Here is a 25,686-nt window from a genome sequence, read left to right on the forward strand (position 1 = left end):
TTCTTCTTCTTCTTCTTCTTCTTCTTCTTCTTCTTCTTCTTCTTCTTCTTCTTCTTCTTCTTCGCTTATTCCTTTTTTTAAATTTAATTTTATTTATATATTTATTATAATTTATTCACTTTGTATCCCTGCTGCAGCCCTCTACTTCATCTCCTCCTAGATCCATCCACCCTCCCTTTTCTCTCCCTATGCCCTCTCCCTAGTCCCCTGATAGGGGAGGACCTCCTCCCCTTCTATCTAACCCTCACTTATCAGGTCTCACCAAGGCTGGCATGGCAAGGCTGCAACCCCCAGGGGGAAGTGATCAAAGAGCTGGCCACTGAGTTCATGTCAGAGACAGCTTTTTCATCCCATTCTAGGGAACCCACTTAGAACCCGAGCAGCCAATGGGCTTCCTTTGAACAGGGGGTCTAGGTCCTTTCCATGCATGGTCCTTCGTTAGAGTATTGGTTTCTGCAGGCCCCTCTGGGCCCAGGTATTTTGGCTGTGTTGTTCTCCTTGTGGAGTCCTCATCACCTCCAGGTCTTTAATATCTATCTCCCTTTTCTTCCTTAAGGATTCCAGCAGAGCAGAGTGCCGGTGCTTTCATTCTTGCAGCACATATTTTGGTATTTTAAGTTTTTGTGGTTTTTGCCCATTCTCTAGATTTTTGTTTGTTTTTTTGTTTTGTTTTGTTTTGTTTTAGCTTGTGTTAAAGTACAGCTGTAGATATGGAAACCTCATGTTTCCTCATTTATTTTACTCATTCTTTTTTTGTCTTAAAGTTCAGACATTTTTAGCTTGTTTTTGAATTGAGATTATCTGCTTCTTTAAGACTTCTAGTAAGAGGCAAAATTCCCAACAATTTCAAACTTGACTCTGGTAAAGTTTCTTTGAAAACAATGAAAAAAAAAATAGGTAGATTTCTTAGAGAGATAACAATTGTTATAACATTGTAAATTTACATTTAACTTAATGAAACAGTAGAGCTTTTGCTCATCTGCATTGAACTAGTAGGGGATAAACTATTGATGTTTTAAATAAAAACATTTATTTTTAAGGTCTATAGAAGAAAGCTTTAATCTATCAGATGAAAGTTGTGGCCCTAACCCAGGAATTGTGAGGAAAAAGAAGATTGCAATTGGGGTAATCTTTTCATTATCCAAAGATGAAGATGAAAATAACAAATTCAATGAATTCTTTTTTTCACATTTTCCTCTCTTTGAAAGCCACATGAACAAATTAAAAAGTGCAATAGAACAGGTGAGTGTAGTCCTTTGTATCTTATTTTTATCTTTTACTTTGCATTTTATTTTCTGTATTGAGAGTAATGTTATTAACTTGGCAAAAATTTGATAGCTGTCGCGAAATTGCTTTTCAACAAGCTCCAGGAACTGCAAACAGACTCAGTGTTGTTAAAGATGTTTACTATTTTAGTCAAAGGCCTATGTATGACAGCTTATTTAGAAACTAAATTGTAGCAGCTGAAGAAAACTGTATGGTCACCCCCTGAGCTTATAAAACAGCAGGTGAATAGGTGGATGTACGTATTTGTGGTGCTAGTAAGTGCTCTGAAGTAAAACAGAACAGCATTCTTTATATTTATTTCCCCATGGTTTTAGAGTTAAGTGAAAGATCATTAATGTACAGAAGGTAGTTAAAGGCATGGAACTGATTTATTAGATAGGAAGAAGAGAGGGGACTTGAGTCATCAGACATTTCAACAGGTAGGATCTGAAAATAAAGGAAGGCATTCAGGAAATAGAAAAGGATTAGTCACTCAGCCAGGAAGAAAGTACTTTTGGGGGAAGCCAATGGGAGACTGTTTTAACAGGGATAAATTGTTTATGTCAAATGCTTCTGACAGTATATGAAACAAATGTCTAAGCTTAGAAAATTGTAAAATACAGGATACAAACCTAAAGATAGCTAAAAATGAAAAAGTGGAGGTTTATTTTTTTTTTTTTAAGAATACAGAGATACATGAATATAGAAATACATGATTTTCTAATGTGAAATCTACATTCAGGCTTACTTAAAAGGTGTCTGTGTCAAGGTTTAAATGTAAACCTTTGGAAATCAGATAAAGGAGAAGCAAAAATATGTTGATATCTTCATTGCACAATGGGATTGGTCGGCAGCTGGCAGGACATCTTCCCAGGCCAGGCCACTTGTGTGCATACTGTATTCTCACTTGGTAGAGAGCATTTTTGGTACATATTTTTAAAATTACCAGATCATTAACCAAATAATCATTGCATTATATATGTGGAAAACATATGTTGCAAAATTGATCTTATTTTGACTATAAATTATTTTAAATGTATTTAATACTTTTTCTCATTTTAAGTAATAATTGTAGGACATTTGTAATTTTTCACAATTAATGTCACTTTATGTTCATGTTTATATAATATTAATGTCTTATTGAATTTTGCAGATTATTTTTGGCAAACATTCCCAAAAGTTGTACTAAGTGATAGTAGCTATGACCAAAGTTCTTAATCCCTGCCACAGTATTTGGAAAGAGGAGGAGGAGGAGGAGGAGGCGGGGGGGGGGGGGGGGGGGGGGGGGAGGAAGAGGATCTGAGCCAGTCGCAAAGAACCCACAGTGCTTGACCAGGGAATTTTGACATTCTTTTAAAGCTGTTTTGACAGTTTGCTGTGAAAAGATTAATTAGGCAATATATTTGAAAGCAATAATAAAGGGGGGCAAGGAAACCATTTAGAATGTACCTCAGGAACTCAGTAGTAACTGCCTCTAGGAAAGACAGATCTTCATTTACATTAAATCAATTAAAAAAGAAATAATTTGCTATACAAATGAGTATATGCTGACTAAGTTTTTCAAGTTAGACATTGGTTATATATTTTTTTAAGCTGGCTGCTCTCCTTTTTTTTAGAGTATTAATATCAAAGTTGATACATTTGTGGTTCTTGTGCCTGAAACATTTTGAGTGACTTGAAAAATTTTTTATAATAGTTGTAATCTTTCATTGAAAGGTGTGGTTTGGTTGAGATTGGTGTCACTCTTTAGCCCAAGCTGGCCTGGTGCTCAGTCCTGTCTTCACCTTTTAGGTGCAAGGTTGCAGTTTGTACCACCTACTTAGAAAAGAATTTACACTGTTTGTAAAATTTGATAGGCAGTGTAAGAACTCATTAAAGATTAAGTGTTTTCATGTTTTAATGACTTGACCTTCCTATAGTCTAAAATAGTAATTATAGAATGAGGAAACTGAATGGACACATTTACATAATTGAATTATTTGATCATAGAAATTATAAAATAATTGATAAAATTTAATAGGTGTTTCTTCTAGAACGAGCTTGCAAAATACCCACTTTTATTATTTTAGTGATTTTTGTTTCTAAGCACTATGGTAATTATTTTGAGGTCTACACTAGTTTTTGAGATACATGATGTAGTTTTAAAATGTTGTTAACAAGGTTAAAGAACAACACCAAATTCTGTCAAAGGAACATTCATTTTACCAGCTGCAAGTTTCTTAACATTTAATATAACAATGAATTTCACTTTCCTTCTAGGAAACTTGTTCTTTGTCCTCAGAATAACGGCACCATAAAATAAACAAACAAGTAAATAAATGGAGTTGTAGTTAATCAATTTGTAATTATGTAAAGAATACAGAATTAAATTTTCATTGGAAAAGTTAACTTTTTCTTTTTTAACCTCTGCCATCTGAATCCTGATTGCTTTTCAGTTAACAGTGAAAATGCTTTGAAGAAAACAAATACCTGACCAAGGTTGTAGCTTATTGATAGAGCTGTCCAGGGGATGGATTTGTTCTTCAGCACTGATTGGGATAGGGAAAAAAAAGAAGGAAACAAGCAAATACCATGTTATGACTTGAGATAGCCTTGAGTTGAATTGTATTAAATTTCAGATTTTTTTAAAGGTACTAAGAATGTTACCTATGAAATACCATGACCTCTGTAAACAAGTTCCTGTGCATTTTGTGTAAAATAGAATTTGCAACAGAGGAATATCGAATGGCAGAGAAACACTTAAAGAAATGGTCAACATTCCTAGTTATCAGGGAGATGCAAATCAAAATGATTGTGAGATTTCACCTTATACCCATCAGAATGGCTAAGATCAAAAACTCAAGTGACGGCACATGCTGGAGAGGATGTGGAGAAAGGGGAACCTTCTTCCATTGCTGTTGGGAATGGAAACTTGTACAACCACTTTGGAAATCTGGCACTTTCTCAGAAAATTAGGAATAGTGCTACCTCAAGATCTAGTTATACCATTCCTAGGCATATATCCAAAATACAATCAAGTATACAAGGACATTTGCCCCACCATGTTCGTACCAGCTTTTCTCAAGACAAAGTTTCTTATAGCTGGTTGTAGTGATGCGTGGCTATAATCCTAGCAGTGTGGAGGCTAGGACTGGAGGACTACTGGAGGCCACTCTGTGGTACATAGTTCCAAGGTAGCCTAGGCTACAGAGTGAGTGAAACTTTGTCTCAAAAAGCCAAAAGTAGTTTTGTTGTTGTAGTGTAATATAGACTGTCAACATTAAATTCTTGTTGTGTTGATGTTTTGTATTTTGTTACCACAGAGATGTTTTGACAATTGAAATTTTAAAATTTTGTAATAATCCTGAATGACCAAAGGTACAAGAGAGAAAGCCACTGTAGATAATGTGTGTTAAGGTTCTGTCTTTTCTCCAGTGTTGTGACTGTGATTAGTGTAAGAATTAACTGTGTAATGATTGTTTTCAAGGCTATGAAAATGAGCCGGAGATCAGCTGATGCCAGCCAAAGAAGTTTGGCATACAATCGAATAGTTGATGCCCTGACTGAATTCAGGTACTTAACTGCTCACTTTGCTTGCTATAAGACAGAGTTGTTTTATAGTATACTTATTAAGATAATTTATTTCATAGAAAGATAATTTAACTTGTTTAAATAAGATTTAATTATTTAAATTTCTTTTAAATTTGTTTTGTTGTTGGCATTTTGGGTTTGTTTGGTTTTTCTTTATTTGTTTTTCAGATGGGGTCTTACTGTGTTGCTAGTGTTAACCTGGCACTACTGATCCTCCTGCCCTAGCCTAGAGTGTTGGAAATGCAGTTCTTTAGATTGCTCTCGTCTCATAGCTGTAAGAGAGTGTAATTCAGTAAGGCTGATGACCATTATGTTATTAATCACATTTGGGAGTTGTTGAGGTATAGCTTTAATGTCAGACCAATTGAGGCACAAGTATGAGAAGCACTCCATGTTCAAGCAGAATTGTGGGGTTTTTTTTTCTCTCAAGATAGGTATAGGGTTAGTTTATTCTAAGTGAAACTTTATTAGCCTAATTAAGGCATCCATATCTTTAGGCATAATAAGGTAACTATAATAATAATTTTATCATAACTAACTTTTAAAATGTGTATTTCGTGACATGTGAGGTGATGACTCAGCAGGTGAGATCACTTACTGCTCTTGCAGGAGAACTCATGTTTGGTTCTCAGCACATATGGCACCTCACAACCATCTATAACTCTAATTCCAGGGAATATGGTGCTCTCTTTTGGCCTCAGCAGGCACTGGGAGCACTTGTGGTATGTGTATATACAAGCAGCAAGCACTCATTCACATAAAAGAAAATACAAGTTAAAATTTATATTTATTACTAATTTGTGTTATATTCATGTTTTTATAGAATTCTTAATCTATAAAGTTCTTGTTATAAAAGTTTTATAAAATCTTGCTTAAAATACCTTTAAGTCTTCACTGTTGTTTTGGGATTTTTGGACAGAATCTCACTATGTATCCCTAGCTGCCTGGAACTTTTTATAGGCCAGGCGAAATCCACACTTAGAGCAGTCCTCTTGCTTATCCTTCCCAGGTTCTGGGATTCCATATGTGTGCCATCATGCCTAGCAAAATGTATTTAGTTCTCACTCATTTTTAAGTTCTCTTTGGTGATTTTTTTTCATGCTCTTCCAATAACTTACTCAAGTGACCTGTCTGCTATTTCTGTGCATTATAGAGCATCGCTTTCATATGTGTGGATATATTGTGTTAATATTGGTTGCAGAGTCAGTAGAACTTTTGTGGAGGACAGTGAGATGGCTCAGCAGTTAAAAACTCTTGTTGTTTGAGCTCTTGCACCTGTGTAAAAAGGCCAGATGTGGCACACATCTCTAATCCTAGTACCCTGTTGCAAGATAGGAGCTGGAGAAAGGAGAATTGGATGGAAGCTAATAGGCCAGAATAGCTTGAATTACGCAGCATAGTAGAAACAAGACCCTATGTCACCAAGGTAGAAAGTGAGAACTAACTAAAAGAAGTTGTTTTCTGACTTCCTTACATGTGCTATGCCACTCTCTGTCTCTTTCCCTCTCCCTTCTTTCTTTTTCAATAATGATAATGTTTGACTTAAATGAAAACTTACATGAGCGAAAGAATCATTTTTTTTTTTTAAGAATTTAATTGCTAGAGAAGTTTATTGAGACAGGTAATAGAATTTTTGGAGATTTAAAAGTACTTTCTAGAGCTATACTATTGAATACAGTTTGTGCCCGTAGCTATCTGAGGCTATTTAACACAACTTAAACCATTCAGTTCCTTAGTCTCGGAACTCATGTTTCAATTTTTCTGTTACTGCATGTGTTTACTGCACAGGTATTGCCAATGTACTGTGTTTCCATAACGGCCGGAAGCTGTGTTTGAAAATGCTGCTGTAAAGAATGGAAGGGAGGGCACTGTTGTGTAGTTGCCAGATTTACTTGTTTCTGAAGCGTCTAAAACTCAGCTTTTACAGAGTTGCTTATTATAGTGAATATCCTACTTGAACAGATACTTATGTAAAAGGAAAAAATTGACACATATGCTTTGAGGGCTTTATCCTCGAGTATGTTAGGACAGTTATAGTGATTGTGCAGTAGTCATTCCTTGTGTTGATCTAAAGAAAAACCGCAGAAAGTTGAGAGAGAGAAAATAGATTATATGTGTCTGGTGTCTCACCCTTGTAACCACCAGCCACTGGCATGATGACACACACTAGCTGTTGAGGTAGATGGGTAGGTGTTTTCTTTTGTATGTGCTGATAATTTGCAGTTGGTTTAAATAGAACGTATTTTTAGAGCTTTAGGGTAGAAAGGCGCTCTAGAAAGTATCTAGTACTATCCTTTGGTCTTAGAGATGGAAGAAACTGATGTCCAAAATAGAAAACTAGTGTGTTCTACGGGCATTGTCAGTGGGGAATGGGCCAGCACTAGGGCCAGAGCCAGCATGTTTCACCTGCACCTACACAATATACTCCCCATGCTACTAGAAGGAAAAGTGAGGTTCATTGACCTTTTTTATTCCCTCCCTCAGAAGCTCTAATAATCTAGGAGGAAGTTTTCCTTTGGCAGCATAGCCTTTAAGAGTATATTATTTGGAGAACCATAAATTTTACAATGTGTCTTCTTCTTTTTAGAACAACAATTTGTAATCTTTACACAATGCCAAGAATTGGGGAACCTGTCTGGCTTACAATGATGTCAGGGACTCCAGAAAAGAATCAGCTTTGCCATCGATTCATGAAGGAATTCACTTTTCTAATGGAAAATGCCTCCAAAAATCAGTATGGCTTGCATTATTTATTTTGTTATGTTATTTTACTGTAACTATATATCTGAATTGAAAGCAAACTTAATTGTAGAATTAGAATAATAACTCACAGTCTTTATAATTATTTCATATTGATAATCAGTCTATTCTAAGATGTTACCGTGGTGGGATATGAAAGAGCACCACAGAACTATATGACCAAAAAGTAAAAGAAAAAAAATGTCTTTATGCTTAATTAAAATTCCTGTTATGTTACAGAATCCCCTCAGGATTCTTTGTGTGTATTTCATTTATAATAGCTTTGCTTTATAAAAACATGTTTTAAAATATAAGGAAGCACTCAGTTTCCAATGTCAGAATTTTATTTTCTTCCAAGTGACAAGGAAACTTTCCTCGAACACTAAGCAAAAGTAGAGATCAGCTGTGTTGCAGTGAACAGCAGACTTTCTGAGTCCACGTGCTCAAGGACTTGCTGGTAGACTTTCTGTAGGCTATTTTATCCTAGTTTTCTTCTTACTGTGTATCAAGCCTTTACTATATACATAAGGATTCAGATATTTTATTTCTTTTTAATGATAAAGGTTACTTAATACTTTCATCCTCCCTCCCCCCCACTTGAGTGATTTGGAAATTAGTTATCTGAAAATTTGAAAATTAAGGACATTGATTCATTAGTAAACTGGGCAGATTAAATACCAAAAGGAGTCACAGTTTAAGTAAAAGGCTTTTTAAATATTGTATTTGTCATCTGAAAATTCTTCTTGTTAACATTTTAGTATTAAATGTTTGAATTGCTCTTCAAGGAAACATATGGCCTCTTTTTTTTTTTTGGTGGGTGTACCTGTCTTCTCCCCTTTTCTTTTTAAGAATTGTTGGTCAGTCCTTTTATAATATACACCTTCATTGTTTACTCTACCAAAACATTTTATTTAATTACAGTTCATGAATGTAGATTGGAATATAATAAGACACATTTTGTTTTCAGATTCTTGCCAGCTCTCATTACTGCAGTTTTGACCAATCATCTTGCCTGGGTTCCAACAGTCATGCCAAATGGACAGCCACCTATAAAAATATTTTTAGAAAAACATTCCTCTCAGAGTGTGGGCATGTTGGCAAAGACTCATCCATATAACCCTCTCTGGGCACAACTTGGTATGTAGTCTGAATATTGTATACTGTGTTATAAAAACTTTTTAAGTAAAAACTCACTAAATATATCTTTTCTATTGTCGATTTCATTCTAAAGTGTCTGATACTTGCATTTTCATGTTTGCTGAAATTTCCTATTGTCTGATGCTTGCTTACATTCTTTACACTAAAGAACTGTGGGTAGATTGGAAGGTATACACTAATAGCTGCTTCAATTTGACATATTAAGTCAATTTCAAATTCTGTGGTTACTTTTTAGTGCATAGTTGTATTTAAGGCTCTGTAAAGTGCATAAAAGAATGTAAAGATAGACAAAATATTTTATCTTTGTCTCAAAGGTTAGTTCTCAGATACCATAGACAGCATGCATTTTCACAATAATGCCAATACAATTGATAAATTTAAGTGAAATGAAAATTGAGTGGTTTTCTAGGAAGGGGAATTTGATCTTTGCACTGTTGAGTACATCTGGCTGAGAAGCTTTATACTGGAAGACATAAAGAAGACTGAGCACAGTGCACAGTTAGGGATCCTGACCATGAAAATGGAAAACTATTGAGTATTTAAGTTAGGGAAGTTCTTTAGAGAACATCCATACAAATGGTAACTTTAAGAAGATGAAGCTGGGAATTAGGTGGGACCTACCATGACAGACTCACCAAGGAAGAGAGTTTCAGCTTATTGGATATTTACTAAGAATTGGGAGGATTGTCTTAAAATGTGTGTGATGTTCTCATATTTGAGCCAGTTTATTAGCCAGAGGAGAAAATTTATCACAATCCTGTCTGCAGCCTATATTTACGATTCATGCTTGTCCTTTAAAAAAAAAAAAAAAATGGCTGTTTTATAATATGGAAGTAGAGGGTTTAAAATATGCATATTGAAAACTTGTAAAAGGGACATGTGTTTATATTCATTTTTATTTTGCACTTGAATTAAAGGTTTGTTTTGAGCCATAGTACAAACAAAAAAACACAACTCCTGCTGTACTCCATGCTACCACTGTCCCTCTCCTCTCCTGACTGCAGCTGATAATGAGTTTTCTCCTTTCTGCATTTGGCTATAGCCTCCTTTATAACAGACTTCACCTAGATAAAGGTCCTTTGTGTGACATCTAGTATAGAGAATGTTCTTTTAAGTTTGACTTTGAGAACTAACTCTTTGAGGTTTTAAAACCACAGCAGCTGTTTAGGAACAGAACTTTAAAAGCCCCTCTGTTCACTTTACTCCCTGGTTAAAACTACTTATTTTATTGTCTTGAACAGTCAGTCATCTTTTAAATAACTTCGAGTAAATCTGTGTTTGTATGAGACGGTTTCTCATAATTGAAAGCCTGTTTATCTGTGTGTTTATTAACTGATCTTTTTGTTACAGGAGATTTATATGGCGCTATTGGTTCTCCTGTACGGCTGGCAAGGACTGTTGTAGTTGGCAAACGACAAGACCTGGTCCAGAGGCTGCTTTATTTTCTTACTTACTTCATAAGATGCTCTGAACTTCAAGAAACCCATCTTTTAGAAAATGGAGAAGATGAAGCCATTGTTATGCCAGGCACAGTGATTACTACCACTTTAGAAAAAGGGGAAATAGAGGAATCAGAGTATGTGCTAATCACAATGCACAGAAACAAAAGCAGTTTGCTCTTTAAAGAGTCAGAGGAGATAAGAACTCCTAACTGTAACTGTAAATATTGCAGCCATCCACTCCTTGGGCAAAATACAGACAATGTGTCTCAAACAGAGAGAGAAGATACTCAAGACAACTCTAAGGAATTACTGGGAATTGCAGATGAATGCCAAAAGATTTCTCCTCCTGACTGCCAAGAAGAAAATACAGTTGATGTTCAACAGTACAGAGATAAATTAAGAACTTGCCTTGACACCAAGTTAGAGACAGCTGTTTGTACAGGATCTGCTCCAGCAGACAAATATGTGGTGTCAGAGACAGGCTTGGAGCCAACAGAAGAATCCTGGCAGAGTAAGGAATTGCTGGATTCAGATAATCACACAGGCACAGCAGTGAAATCCACTGGGTTAGTTGTGGAAAAGAAACCTCCAGATAAGACTGTACCTAGTGCATTTTCCTGTGAAGCAACTCAGACAAAGGTTACTTTCTTGATTGGAGATTCTATGTCACCTGATTCAGATACTGAACTTCGGAGTCAGGCCGTGGTGGATCAGATTAACAGACATCACAGCAAACCACTGAAGGAAGACAGAGGAGTGATGAATAAGCATCAAGAAAGTAAAATAACTAAGGACCAATCTGGAGAATCTGGCACACAGAACATGGTTTCTGGAGAGTCCTGTGAGCTTGCTTGTTGGAATCATTCAGATCCAGAAAGCATGAGTTTGTTTGATGAATATTTTAATGATGATTCAATTGAAACCAGGACTATTGATGATGTACCAGTTAAAACAAGTTCAGATAGTAAAGAGTATTGTTGTATGTTAGAGTTTCCAAAAAGATTGTATACAAAAAATAACAAACAGAAAAGTGAGTTTTGTAAATGTATAGAAACTGTTCATCAAGATTCATGTAATGCCTGCTTTCCTCAGCAGGACCAAAGAGATACCCTCTCCATTCTTGTCCCCCATGGGGATAAAGAGAGTTCAGAGAAAAAAAATGCTGTAGGAACTGAATGGGACATTCCAAGAAATGAAAGTTCAGATAGTGCCCTTGGAGATAGTGAGAGTGAAGACACGAGTCCTGATATGAGGAGACAAGCTGGCAGTTACTGTGGAGGGGAGCAGGAAGACTGGGCAGAAGAGGATGAGATACCTTTTCCTGGGTGAGTAGAAAGTTGCCACCTGAAACAGCCCCTGCAGAAGCATGTACTATTCTTTCCTTTAGCCAGTCTGTAGAGATTGGGGTAACTGACTTTAAAAAGAGTTAAGAGCTCCAAAATGGTTCCGCAGTAAAAAAACAAAACAAAACACGTGCCATAGCCACAGTGGAAAGACAGAACTGACTCCCAAGGCTTGTCCACTGACATTGTGCACCTACAACCCAAATAAAAATTAATGAAATGTCTTTAATGTCATTATGCCGATAACTTTTCTTTTACTCATAAAGGAAAATTAACGACTATTCCCTACATAATCTCCTTGTGAAGGCATCAGATAAACATTAAAAAATACAAGAGAAATGTAGGAAATTGGTCTCTGCTTAGTTTTCAAATGATTTTGGAGTGAATTGTGCACATATCCATCCCAAAGTGGACCTATGACAAGCCTGGCCCTTAAGGAGAATCTTTGAAGTGGTAAGGAATAAATAAATTTAGCTAAGATGAAGATGGAATATGTATTTGAGTTCAAGTTTGCAAGGAGAATATCCCTGCCTTGAAATGCTACAGACCCAGATTTTTAGCTACTTTCTTTGTTGTACACAGTGGTTTTCATAATCTGATTGTATTAGGAGCATGTTATAAATATTTATAAAGGAAGACCCTCTTAAGTCTGTTATGAAAGAGTCCTACAATTCTTCAGACCTCCTCTAGGAGAGAATACTATTTTGTTGTCTGTTTTAGTTCTTAGGCCAGATTTTATATAAGGATTTTATATAATTTTACTCTGTATATTGTTTATAAAAAGCAAGAGTACTGGAAACACAGACTAGTTGAGTTCATAATTTTTCTCACCCCATCTTTTGCCACTGCTAAAGATGTTTATTACTTTACTAGATTTATTTTCCTTGGTCATCTTTCAGGTCAAAGTTAATTGAAGTGAGTGCTGTTCAGCCCAACATTGCAAACTTTGGAAGATCTTTGCTGGGTGGCTACTGCTCATCATATGTTCCTGACTTTGTTCTTCAAGGAATTGGAAGCGATGAGAGGCTCCGTCAGTGCCTGATATCAGACTTGTCTCATGCTGTGCAGGTGAGATACTGTCACAGATCCTGAGTATATTTCAAACAAACTCTGTTGTTACCCTATTACAACCCAGAATTCTTTGTATTTTAGTTTTAGAAAAACTGTGACCATATAACATATTTACTGTTCTCCGAATTCATCGCTTCATATATAGTACCTGTGTCTTTGCATTTACCACTGTAAAGACAAAAACTGAGTTTTAAACATCTACCAAATGGAAATTTTAAATACAAAAAATATTTTAGATACTCAAAGCATCAAGAATTTAGTATTCAAGAAAATATTTCTTAATTCCCTTGTCAGATTATTGCCTATATATAGAAATATAATTGTTTTGTCTATTGATGTCTTATTCTGTAGCTTTCTTGAGCTTTTACTTGTTGTGATATTTTTTTCATATAAAATTCTTGGAGTTCTTACACATGACTCATGTCATCAGTGAGCAGTGTTACAGTTTTTATTCCAGTCTTGATTATATTGGGTCAGAGCTTTAATATAGTGCATGGAAAGAAAGGGGACAGAGATAGTATTATTGCTACCTATCCTAGGAGGAAACCATGCATCTTTCACTATTAGAAGTATCATTGATAGGGTTTTTGTGGAGAGATATCCTTTTCAGATGTGGAAGCACCTTCCACATTGGGATTTTGTTATGATGGTGGTGGTTTTGTTAGGTCTTTTTTTTTTTTTTTTTTTTTTTTTTGTGCTGCTAGTTTGGGAGTTTGTTTTGTTTTGACTTTTTATTTTGAAACAGTCTTGCTGTATAGCACAAACTGACCTAAAATTTCCAATTCTTAGTCTTGAGTTTTCAGATTATAGGTGTGTACCAGCATGCCTGGCTCTTTCCAACCTTTCAGATTAATGCTTTTCTCCCTCGTTTCTCAGTATCATTTCTCAAAAATTTAGCCACATGCATTTACTTGGGGCTTTCTCACATTATTTCTTCCCAAGGAACTGTCTGTGTTTCTCATTTGTCTCACCTACAGTTCTTATGCACACTGCAGTTCTCCCTCTTCTGCCTCTCCAGTAGTTGTTCCTGCTTCATTTGTACCTAGATTTTTTTTCTCTTTTAAAGATTAATAGCTTCCTTGTCTGTCTAGGAAAGAATATTATTCAGAGTGGTGGCTCATTAACTCAATGTGATGGATGTTTAGGATGCCAAACTTGGGACAAAACTTGGGAGCAAATTTACTGGCTAAGTTGTATAATTATTGTAATGATAAAAGTGAGAGGAGAAAGGCCATTTACTTTCATTTTTGTTGCTCTTTTCTTTGTCTAGTGGTTTTGTTTTGTGTTTAAAGTCTGCAAACTAAATAATAAAAGATATGAAGTACTCAGCATTGCTGATAAGTATTCTGTGTACTTAATTGCCTTATTTGTTTGTTTGTTTGTTTATTTTTCCAAGACTGGGTTTCTCTGTGTAGCCCTGACTGTCCTGAAGCTTTGTGGACTCAAAGAGATCTGCCTGCCTCTGCTCTTCCAAGTTCTGGGATTAAGGCATGTGCCACCACTGCCTGGCATTAATTGCCATTTTTAATCCTTGGTATAAAGGATTTAACTTCTTCTGAGGGAAGTCAAAAAGTACAGCCTTCTGCCTTATGGCCTTTTACTTATGTATATCAGTATACTAGATAGTATTTTTTTAACTGTTGTTTTGTTTTGTTCCAACTTGATACAAGTTAGAATCATTTAGAAAGAGAACATTAATTGAGGAATTGCTTTTTCATAGATTGTCTTGTAGGCAAGTCTGTGGTGTATTTTCTAGATTAAGGATTGATGTGGGAAGGCCCAACCCAGTGTGGGTTGTACTTCTTGGCATGTGGTTCTGGATTGTATGTGAAAGCAGGCTTAGCAAGCAAGTAATCAGACCTATATGGTGACTGCTTCAGTCCTGCCTCAAGGTTTTGTCTTGGGTTTCTTTCCAGACTTTTCTTTACAATGGACTATGACTGTCAGCTGAAACAAACCCATTCCTCTTCAAACTGTTTTTGTCATGGGTTTTATCACAGCAGAAGAAAGCAAACCAAGACAGTCAATTAAAATATTATTTTTTAACTGTTGTAATTACTGTGTGATGAAGGTATCAAGATGAGGAAACATAGACTAGATGAAATCCTTCACTCTTCATTCAGGCTTGATTTGAGTATTTTCAGTCCTCACTTTCATGTAAATATAGATCTAAAAATCACAGTAGAGATATGCTAGTGTGTTTGTATGTAGGGAAGTAGTTTCACATTTGTCAATGTGTGCTCTAAGTCAGGTTAGTGCTTGGGGACTTGTTCTTCTTTAAACATTGTCTCTATGTTCTGTCTACGTGTCCTGACAAATAGAAGAGTTAATGCACACAGGCAGTTATGTGTCTCATGGCATTGCTGAATTGCTCCTGTGGTTCAGAGGCATGTTGATGGCTCGTAGCACAGAATTTTACTATTGTCCCAAGTGTACAAATACGTTTCTGTTAAAGAGGAAGAAAGAAAAGATCTTTCTTATTTTGAAAGATTTGGTTTTTTTCAACTGAGAACCGTTTTCTTCCAGTTGCTGGCATTCCATTTGTGAGTGATTGACTGATCAAAAACATTAGGGAGAATTAAATTCTAGATTTAAGGATACAGAATTTTATTAATGAATACAAAGTGTGTGTGTGATGGTTTCTATAAAATAGTTCAATGTGTTTGTTATTAATAATTTAATATTTTATCCAGAATTCATTGGTAATAACTGTTATTTGATATAGTTTTCTGTTTTTTTTTAATTTAATTGACTTGTACTACTTATGTATTACCTTTGAAAACTTTATCATAAACTGAATTCTTTTCTTTCCAGCATCCAGTGTTGGATGAACCAATAGCAGAAGCTGTCTGTATTATAGCTGATATGGATAAATGGACTGTTCAGGTGGCCAGCAGTCAGAGACGAGTAACAGATAATAAATTGGGAAAGGAGGTGTTGGTTTCTAGTCTTGTTTCCAACCTGCTTCATTCCACTCTTCAGCTTTATAAACATAACTTGTCTCCAAACTTTGTAAGTATATATAAGGCTTGAGTGACTTTGAGTCTCTGCTAAGTGAACTTGGCTAACTATGTACATACATTAAATAGTCTTCATAGCTTTTATCATTGCTAATATTTTCTTAAAGGAATTTTTAACATAAGCAAGAATTATGGATGAGATATATACCACAGCACAATCAGTGAGCCTCCACATCCATTCACTTGTGTTTTCTAGTAATAACACAAGTTTTTATCAGGTACTTTTATTTAGTAGTTAATTTTTTTTTTATAACAAATGGCTTTTACATTTTTTAAAAAACATTTTTATTTATTATGTATACAGTGTTCTGCCTGCATGTACACCAGAAGAGGGCACCCGATCTCACTATAGATGGTTCTGAGCCACCATGTGGTTGCTGGTAATTGAACTCAGGACCTTTGGAAAAACAGCCAGTGCTCTGTGCTCTTAACCTCTGAGCCATCTCCCCAGCCCAGTAGTTAATTTTTATTGGGAAGAAATTTAGTGTTTATTACTTGAAATTCACATATTCCCCCTCAAACATATATCAATCATATGAAAAACATCATCTATTTTAGAAACTATGTACAAATTAATAACAAAATACAAAATGTAGGTGTTTTAAGTTTTACTATTTTAAGTTAGAAACCTCATTCAGCAAGGTCTACTGTTGATTCTTTGAATTGTTGTAAACTGTTTTTTACTCAAGAAAGAATGTGTGTGTATTTGTATATGAAATATGAGTATGTATATTTATCAGATTTGAAATTAAAATGTTGTAAAGTCTTGTAAATGAATATTGATGATCACTGTACAACATCTAGAGTGCTATGAATTGTACATATAAAATGGTTAAGATAGTAAAGTTTGTTGCAGTTTAAAAACAACAATGCTGAAGGAGTTAACCTATGATATTTACCTGAAACAGATTCATCCTCATTTTCAGCTAAAACTGCATACCTAATTTGTTCTTAACATAAATTTGTGTTGGAATGACCAAATTTAATTGTATAACACTTGATAGTCTGAAATTTGCTACCTGGGTGTGGTGGTGCATACTTGTAGCACTTGTAATTCAAGAATTTGAGGCCATCCTGAGCTATGTAAGAAGTTCAAAGCCAGCCTCAGACAACAGCAAAATTCTGCTGTTAGTCCTCATGTCCTCTTCCCTGCAAGGAAAGACATTTGCTATTACTCAAAAGAATTGGGATGAGTTTTCTAACAGAGTTTGGTTCTGTCCTAACTACAGTGTGTAATGCACCTTGAAGACCGGTTACAGGAATTATACTTCAAAAGCAAAATGCTGTCTGAGTACCTGAGGGGACAGATGCGTGTTCATGTCAAGGAGCTAGGAGTAGTTCTTGGGTATGTTCATGGTTTCCTTTCTGGCTTTGCTGTGTCTCTTGTCATGTTCCTCAGAACTGCTTCCTGTTGTTGTTTAATCTAGTATGTCTATTCCTACTAGAAGCTGTGCACTGTTAGTGTTTAGGATTTTCCATATTAGAGTTTCTAATATCCACTAAAATAAAAGCATAGGTCCTTCACTTGCTCTACAGTTACTCCCCTAGAAAGAAACAGCTATCTGAAATGCTAACTAATGCAGAAAAGGAAGTTGGTTTCTGAGCATTATGTAGCCTTATTCCATTATGTGCTGTCAGCTTTTCTATGTTCTATGAGTGTGTGCATGACAGAATTCTAGTAGAAGGAATTAAAGGATTTTTTCCCCCTAAATTTAATTTCTCTGAAAGGAAAGGGATCAGCACCAATCATTTAGAATCCAATGTGTATGCAAACCAAGTTAAAGTCTAAATGTTTTTTGTCATCCATTCTGGGGATTCACCCTATAGCCTCACACATAATAATTCTTTATCAGAGTTATTTATCATCCCCCTTCCTAATTGTTTAGTCATTCTGTAGTGTATAGGCAATATCTAAATTGCAACTGGCCAATTTTGTAAGTTATCATGTCCTTTGTCACATATTAGAGCTGAACAGGATTTGAATGACTCCTAATATTTGTTACTTCAATACTATTTGTATTCTGTACCAAAGGTTGTTCAAGTTCCAGTGAGGCTTTTAGAGAATGGTTCTCAAGTATCTGGAAGATTAGAGATGGAATAGAATATAATCTTGTTTTCCTGGGAAATGGGATAGAGACACACACACACACAGAGAGAGAGAGAGAGAGAGAGAGCACTACCTGTATTAATAGCTTAAAAAAACCTAATTTTTAAAATAATGTACATGTAAGTTCATGGTACTTACTTTTGGTGTAAAATGGAAAGTTAGTTACTGTCATCTGTTTATTTTTTTTAGCTTTGGTCATTATTTATTATTACTTAATTTCAAAATGTATAAACATTTATACTCATGTCACTGTACAGTTAGTATACAGTTAATATAGCTTGGATATTTCTTCATATGGATGCATACTGCTATATCATTTTAATGGTTGTATAGCATTCTGTCATAAAATTTATGGTTTTTTTTCTGTTATAAATCAAAGCTGGAATGAAAATAAAATTTTGACCTATATAGAATAAGTTCCTGGGAGTAGGAATGTTTGAGTATAGGACATGCATATTATTTTATACACGTAATTTTGATAACACTAAAGTAGTATGAACAAGAAGCCATCATTAATTAATTAATTAATCTAATAGCAGACTTTTAAAATTATTACTCCTGAACTGAAAAATGGCATATGATATTTTAAAAGTTCCTTAAACAAGTTAAATCTAACTTTTCCTAAATTGACCAGTTTTCTTTCTCTGAAAATTATTTGAATTTTTAAACTTTTTTTTTTTTATTTTGAGACAGAGCTTCTCTTTGTAGCTTGACCTCAAATTTGTGATTCTCTTCCCTCAGTCTCCTCACTGCAGGATTACAGGTGTATACTACCATGAATAATTTGTGGTATGATGTATTTTAAAGAAATTTCCATTGCTTATAGCATATATTACAGAAATACTTTTGGTTAAGATCTCTCACAGACTATTATTTTATTACTAGTGAATTGTATTTCTTGCACATCCTTCCCCAGATGAATGGCAGGTCAGCTGTGGTGCTTTCCTGTGTCTGTGCTCTGGTTTTCTTTGCATTTAGAAGCTTCCTTTTCTTTGAATCTGTGGTGTTGCTGTTAGGGAAACTTCCCAGGTGTTGTTTTCTCTAGCTCCTGACCCTTTTCCTTTTATCCAGGGTGAGCCTTAAGTGCTGAGGTGCATGGGTAGTGTAGTAGTGACTGTGGCCTGAGAGATTACTTTTGGATATGGAAAGCCTGAACTGAGTTTTCTTTTCTTTATTTCAGGATTGAATCCAGTGACCTTCCTCTTCTGGCTGCTGTAGCAAGCACTCATTCTCCATATGTTGCTCAGATACTCCTTTAATTGCCTAGAGTTTAACTTTGGTTTAAAAGCTAAGTAGAAACCAAGGAGGCAGGCACAGTGTCTATCTATGGAGTTGTTGTTCTGTTTTGTACATTTTCTCCATTAAGCTTTTGTGTGACTACATCATCTCCAGCATACTTTGTTACATTGCAGTCTGTGTAGACCAGATGACTTTTTATTTTTAGCTGGACATCTAGGTAGTGGTAGATTTTCAATCAAGTGAAACTAAAGCAACATAAATACTTGGGGGACAGGGATAACATTTGCAAAAGCCAAAGTGTAACTTAGAAATTTCTGTGAATATCCAGGAATTTCACGAAAACTCTTAAAATGTTGTCACAACTAATAAATAGCAATAGATGTCTCATGATCAAATGTCATAAATCTTCATTTCACTGAGTTTTAATTTTATTTCTATGGTACAGACATAATCTACAAGACCTTGATTTGTTTGTTGTTTTCCAATTCAGATCAACCGATTTCTAGTTACTTAAGTATTTTTTTAAAAAAACCTGTTAATTATGAAAAACTCAGAATGAGTGAAGATGTTGTGTTGTTCATCTTAAGTGTACATATGTATCTATTTTTTCAAAAAAGCAGGGGTAGAAATATAATATTGATAAACATGCCTTTTTAAAAAATATTTTTCATGTAGTATTGTATGTAATGTTGAAATACTACCTTCTGATTTTTTTGTTTCACACACTCTAAAATATAATTAAAGCCAATCTTTTTGAGGCTGAAGGTTGTAGATTCTCTAAGAATACTACTTTTTACTATTTGTTTTCTAAGAGTGAGCTAATTCTTATTGATATTTACATGTTAATTTAATAAATAAAAAATTCAGATTAAAAAGTACACCAAAGCAATGGGAAAAATAATACTATATTTTTAATATGTGCTCAGGTGACCACAAACTTTGATTTCAGTATCGACCATTATAAACTCATTATAAATACGAGCAGGATATTTGCTAATAATCCTCAATTTACACTAGTCGAAGTAATAACTTTGAAAATTATTCTTTAAGTGTTCTTTTAAATGCTGATTTTCAAAGTGTTCCACGTAACCGTTTCTTGTCATCTTTGTATATAGTGTAGATTGTTGCTTGTAAGAAAGGCTAATAAGGAACCAAACTCCTGTAAGTAATGTAAATAAAAAGGTGGGTAGATCATGTTTTCAATATACTCTACTACCTCAGTTTACTTGAATACTGAATTATAGCTTACTTTCTGCTTGTGTGGGCTAAGATATACAGGATGCTAGAATTAAAGTTGGTTTTTGTTTTCATTGACTAATTCTAAGTTGCTTAGCTCAAAAAAAAAAAAAAAGAGAGAAACAAAAAAAGAAACCCTACCTGCTTGTTCAGTTACTGAATACATTTACTATAACAATCCATTTTTGCTATTTAAATTTTTCAGTAATTAATGAAAATCTTCTGTGGTTTATAGTCTTCAGAATTTTGAATTTATAGTGTCTGGTTATGTTTTACCTTACTGTATATGAGTTCAAGATAATTCCAACTAGAAAGAATAAATAGAATGTTTTAATGGAACATAAGCCCCAAATTAGGGTACCTGCAATTGTTCCTTGTTCTGTTAGCTGGTTCCAGTTAGTACCTGGGTCTCCCATGGATGACTTGGTGCCAAAGAGTGTTTATAGATGTGGTTCTTTTGGTGTCCTTGTATCCCATTTGTTAGTGGGATTGCTCTGTTGTGTTCTGTTGACATTCAGTGAGTTGATTCCTGTCAGCATTTAGAATCTGGAAAAGTTCCTCTATGGGCCATTGTACATTATTTTTTGATTGTGGCTCAGTATATTGTGTAGCAAGTAGATAATATTTTGGGATGTTTTCTTGATCATGGAACTTTTCATAGTTCTATTTGAAATCTCTCATTAGTACTTAGTAATTCTAGTCTTTAATAAATGAATGGCTTGTGCACCTATTATTCTCAAAACTCAGCTTTGCTGGAAAGGCCTATAGTTTCTTAAAGACTCACTACTCCTTATAGGATTCCTGAGTTTGTAATATTTTTATCATCATATTCTTTACTTACTAAAGCCCAAGGAATGAGCTGCTGCTACTTTACAGTGTGGCTGTGATAAATGTGAAGAGTTTTGGCCTGTTTAAAATAATTTTTTCAACTACTTAATGGTACAGACTAATATGTGCTACATATTAAAAACACCTGTTTGCTGTAACAGGAAGTTAAAAAGGGATCTTTTATATTAGAGGATTAAAACTAATTTTCTGTATATGTAAACTAATTGATTTGATTTTAAATATCTTGGCATTTATTAATGTCTTAATTTTGAATTTGAAAATATTAAGTGCAATAAACATACTAGTACAGATTTCATTTTGTTGCAATTGGCACACAGTGCAGATGATCACTAAAAACGACTTACGTAATGCCTACATCCGGTAGCTGTCTTATGAGAATGTTCTGCTTTAAGTTATTTAGATGATGAATATATAAAATGTACATACTTGTTTGTTGTTCTGAATACATTTCTCAAATGTACACCTGTATTATAATAACCTCCCAGTTCTAGGGAAAATTTGTGCAATAAACACACATGTCAATTTGATGGGTAATGTTTGTGCTTCTTTCATATATTAGTGAGGAGTATGTGACATTTTGGACTCTGATATCAGACAACCTGGATTGGTGTCCCAGCTTTTACACCTTTGAGCTTGTGACCTTTCTAAATTGGTATCTGTGAACACTTCACTAGATTGTGAGAGTTAAGTAAAATAGTGATTGTTAAGAATTTAGCTAAATGCCAAGACTCAATATCTTTTTGCTAGGTACTCTGAGTAGTTACCATATAATGTTCAGAGAATTTTTAATGTATGCTTATAGTTGTAATTATAGTGTCCAAAATACACTGGTATATTCATTCCTACACAGTATGAATTGAAAAATTAAATCCAAACCAAGTCAGCCCAAACTAAAGGACACCATGTAAAGCCGTTTAAGAATGTTTTATTTAAAACAAATGACCATGAGCATGGCTGTGGTGGCACAGAGGTGGGCAGATCTCTGTGAGCTTAAGGCCAGCCTGGTCTACAGAGCTAGTTCTAGCACAGCCAAGCTACACAAAGAAACTCTGTTTTGGAAAAAGAAAAAGAAAAAAAAAAAAAACTATAACAAAACAAAAACCCAAATGACCATTAAATTTACACATGGACTGTTGGTTTGGAGTCTGATGCTGCTTTGCTCCCTGATTTTGGATGTAACTCTAAGCAAGTATGTCCTCTTGCTGCACATCACGTGGAGTTGAGCCCTGTATCAGTCCTTGGTGTCTGTACTGCAAGAGTAATTTAACCCTGACTTGGTTTGTTGAGAAGCTGCTTTTCTTTCTTTAAATTTATTTTTATCAATTACAGTTTATTCACTTTGTATCCCAGCTGTAGCCCCCTCGATTGTCCCTTCCCAATCCCTCCTCCTTCCCCCTTTTCCTCCCTTGCCCCTCCCTCAGGTCATTGATAGGGTGTCCTCCTTCCCTTCCTTCTGACCCTAGCCTATCAGGTCTCATCAGGACTGTCTGCGTTGTCTTCCTCTGTGTCCTGGTAAGGCTGCACCCCCCTCAGGGGAGGTGATCAAAAAGTCAGCCACTGAATTCATGTCAGAGACAACCCCTGTTCTCTTTACTAGGGAACCCACTTGGATACTAAGCTGCCATGCGCTACATCCAAGCAGGGGTTCTAGGTTATCTCCATGCAATGTCCTTGGTTGGAATATCAGTCTCAGAAAAGACCTCCGGGCCCAGATTTCTTGGTTCTGTTGCTCTCCTTGTGGAGCTCCTGTCCTCTTCAGGTCTTTCTGTCTCTCCCTTCTTTTATAAGTTTCCCTATACTCTGCCCAAAATTTAGCTATGAGTCTCAGCATCTGCTTCGATACCCTGCAGGAAAGTCTTTCCTCTGTGGTAGGTTCCTGCCCTGTTCCTTGTTTTCTCCCTCTTCCGATGTTTGTCCCATTTGCCTTTCTGAATGAGGACTGATCATCTTATCCAGCGTTCTCGACCTTCTTGTTTAGGAGAAGCTGCCTTTCTTAAGTTATGTCGAATTGAGCTGAGTTAAGCTTTGAGACAGTAGTAGATTGGAACTCCAGTTTCATATATTAATTACCTGTATCACTTTTACATTTAAACAAAGAAAACATGCTGTTTTAAAGCTGTGGAGTATCAAACACTTGGAAAGCAGGATCAGTTACTTATGAACTGTTACTATAAATTTTCAGAAAAATTTATAAACATTTCTAAGTAGAATGGAAGACTGATTGTGCTATGAGAAATTGAGTAAGATACAGAAGATTTAACCTGGTTATCTAAAGTCATACAATCTCCCGTAAAGTCTTTCTTATCTCTTAGGCTAGAAAGTTGTCCCAGCTATATGGAGTGACAGGTAGCATAGCTCTCCACGGTGTTTTTAATCTGTGCTTTCCTGGGTGGAAGGGGGCCTAGAGTAGCAAATGAAACCAAGCCGGATCTGAAGGTCAGTGAGGACTGAGAATTTGCAACTTATCAGGTGCATGACCCTGTCATGTCTACAAATCATAAGGCGGCAAGCTTGGCTTTTAGTAACTTTCTGTTCTAAACTTCTAGGGGATAGCTAGATTAGCAGAGGCCTCATAAGGGTAACTAGCTTAACAGGCTGCCAGTAGGGGTCTGTTGTTTTCTGTTTATTTGTAATTGTACCTAAGTTGACTCAAGATATTTTTATTTTCAAAATAAACTGTCAGGGGCTACAGAGATGTTTCAGTTAAAAGTACTTGAGTTCTGTTCCCAACACCCACAAGGTGATTCGTAACCATCCCCAGCTCCAGCTTTGGGGAATCGGATGCCTCTTCTGGCTTCCGTGGCACCAGGTATGTACATAGTGCACATACATTCATGCAGGCACAGCCTTCATACACACAAATATAAATTTAGAAAAATAGATAAAAGGGAAAGCAACATTAATTTAAAACAATCCATCAGATTTTATTACATTTATTAATAAGAATTTTAATTACATTAAAACTGTCCAAATAATTCAAACCTGAACTTATATTTTAGCGAAATCATTTTCCGGAAATAGTAGTAGCAGCACTGTTTGGATTGTCCTAGCAATGTACTAAAAGATTCACATGTTTTTAACTCATAATCTCAAGACCCCAGAAATCTGACTATTTTTGTATAGATATGTAAATGATGTTCAAAGGCACATTAAATAGTGTCAAAGCTGGGTTCAAAGCAGTGGTAGAGTGCTTGCCCTGGGTTGGGTCCTTAGCACAGGGAAACAACTTTTTTCCGAACTAAAAGTTAAATTCAGGTCTCAAAGTTTAAGCTTATAATGATCAATCTTTAGTTTTCTTCCCTTTTTCAAAATATTAAGATGAGGGGCTGGAGAGACGGCTCAACAGTTAAGAGCCACTGGCTGTTCTTCCAGAAGACGGGGGTTCAATTCCAGAAGATCTGGCACCTTCATGTAGACATGCATGCAGGCAAAACATCAGTACACATATCTTAAAAACTTAAACAAATCTTAAAAACTATTAAGATGAGACTGAACATTAATGTTGTGGGAGTGAAACATGATTCGGGCTGACCTTTGAGATCTAGTTTATATACACAAAAATGAACACTGTCCTAGTTGCTTTCTGTTTCTATGATAGAACGCTCCGAGCAGAAGCGTTGGGGAGGAAAAAGGTTGGCTTTCCTTTTATAGGGAAGTCAAGGCAGGAATGCACACAGGGTAGAAACCTGAGGCAGGAAGTGAAGCAGATACTGTGAAGGAACATTACTTACTGGCTTGCTTACAGAATCCAGGACCACTTGCCCACCCACAGTGGTCTGAGTGTTCCACTTCAATCATTAATCAAGGAAATGCTCCCCGCAGACTCCTTACACTCCAGGCTGATGAAGGCATTTTTCTCAATTGAGGCTCTCTTCCTAGATGATCTTAACTTGTATTTGTTGACAGAAGTATTAACCAGCACAAGTACCATGTAACTTTTTTACAGTTTATATCTGTAGTGCCTGAGCCATAGGGCTTTTGTGCCCAAACCTCAAAAAAGATGTGCTAATAGCATGTTGTAAACTTCAAGTTTGGGCAAGCCCTAGGGTCCAACGGAAAATACAGCATTGTCATTACTCTGAAGTGTTACAGTCTGAACTCTCCTGTTCTTTTTATTAGAGATTCTTACCTTGCCACAAGAAGTACTGTGAATCATTATTGGAAAACATGTTTAATCATAAGACACTAAGCTCCCTAGTTAACTGTTGTTACTCTTGAAATACTATGATGTACCTAGATGTGGTCACAGTCTTCAAATTTTTAAAATTGTGTGTAAACAAAATGCCAAAAGGTGGAGTCTCACAAGGAATGGTGTGACTAGTGTGGTCCATTTTTTTTTGCTCTCATAAGAACAGCACAAAATAACCATTCCAAAATGACAGATTCTGGAATTCTGTCAGTTAACTTTTATTGTTGAAACAGCCTGTAATGGTTAACACTGATAGTCAATATGTTAAATCTCTGGGCATGTCTGTGAGGGAGTTTCTAGATTGGGCTAATGAAGGAGGGCATGACCCACTCTTCCGTTTCATGGCCCTGGGATAATGGACTCAATAAAAAGGCCAGCTGAGCAAGAGCATTGATAATGTGCTATTTCCTGATAGTGGACAAAATAAACAGCCACTTGATACCCCTGCCATCATTTC

The 25,686-nt window shown here is 35.6% G+C and overlaps 1 protein-coding gene across 3 annotated transcripts in view; it reads left to right on the forward strand.

The window, feature by feature from the left end:
- Positions 1 to 21,567, forward strand: part of Fnip1 (folliculin interacting protein 1) — a 79,534-nt gene extending 57,967 nt beyond the window's left edge. For all 3 annotated transcript variants that reach the window (XM_055602813.1, XM_055602814.1, XM_055602815.1), the window contains 9 exons: positions 1,041 to 1,242; positions 4,733 to 4,818; positions 7,424 to 7,570; positions 8,543 to 8,712; positions 10,084 to 11,500; positions 12,418 to 12,586; positions 15,404 to 15,601; positions 16,839 to 16,954; positions 18,897 to 21,567. In XM_055602813.1, coding sequence (XP_055458788.1) covers positions 1,041 to 1,242; positions 4,733 to 4,818; positions 7,424 to 7,570; positions 8,543 to 8,712; positions 10,084 to 11,500; positions 12,418 to 12,586; positions 15,404 to 15,601; positions 16,839 to 16,954; positions 18,897 to 18,975 — 2,584 coding nt within the window. In that variant the 3' untranslated portion in view covers positions 18,976 to 21,567. The remainder of the gene's footprint in view (positions 1 to 1,040; positions 1,243 to 4,732; positions 4,819 to 7,423; positions 7,571 to 8,542; positions 8,713 to 10,083; positions 11,501 to 12,417; positions 12,587 to 15,403; positions 15,602 to 16,838; positions 16,955 to 18,896) is intronic.
- The last annotated feature ends 4,119 nt before the right edge of the window (positions 21,568 to 25,686 follow it).

Source organism: Psammomys obesus, unplaced genomic scaffold, assembly GCF_907164565.1.
Source record: "Psammomys obesus unplaced genomic scaffold, mPsaObe1.curated_primary_1811, whole genome shotgun sequence".
NCBI lineage: Eukaryota > Metazoa > Chordata > Mammalia > Rodentia > Muridae > Psammomys > Psammomys obesus.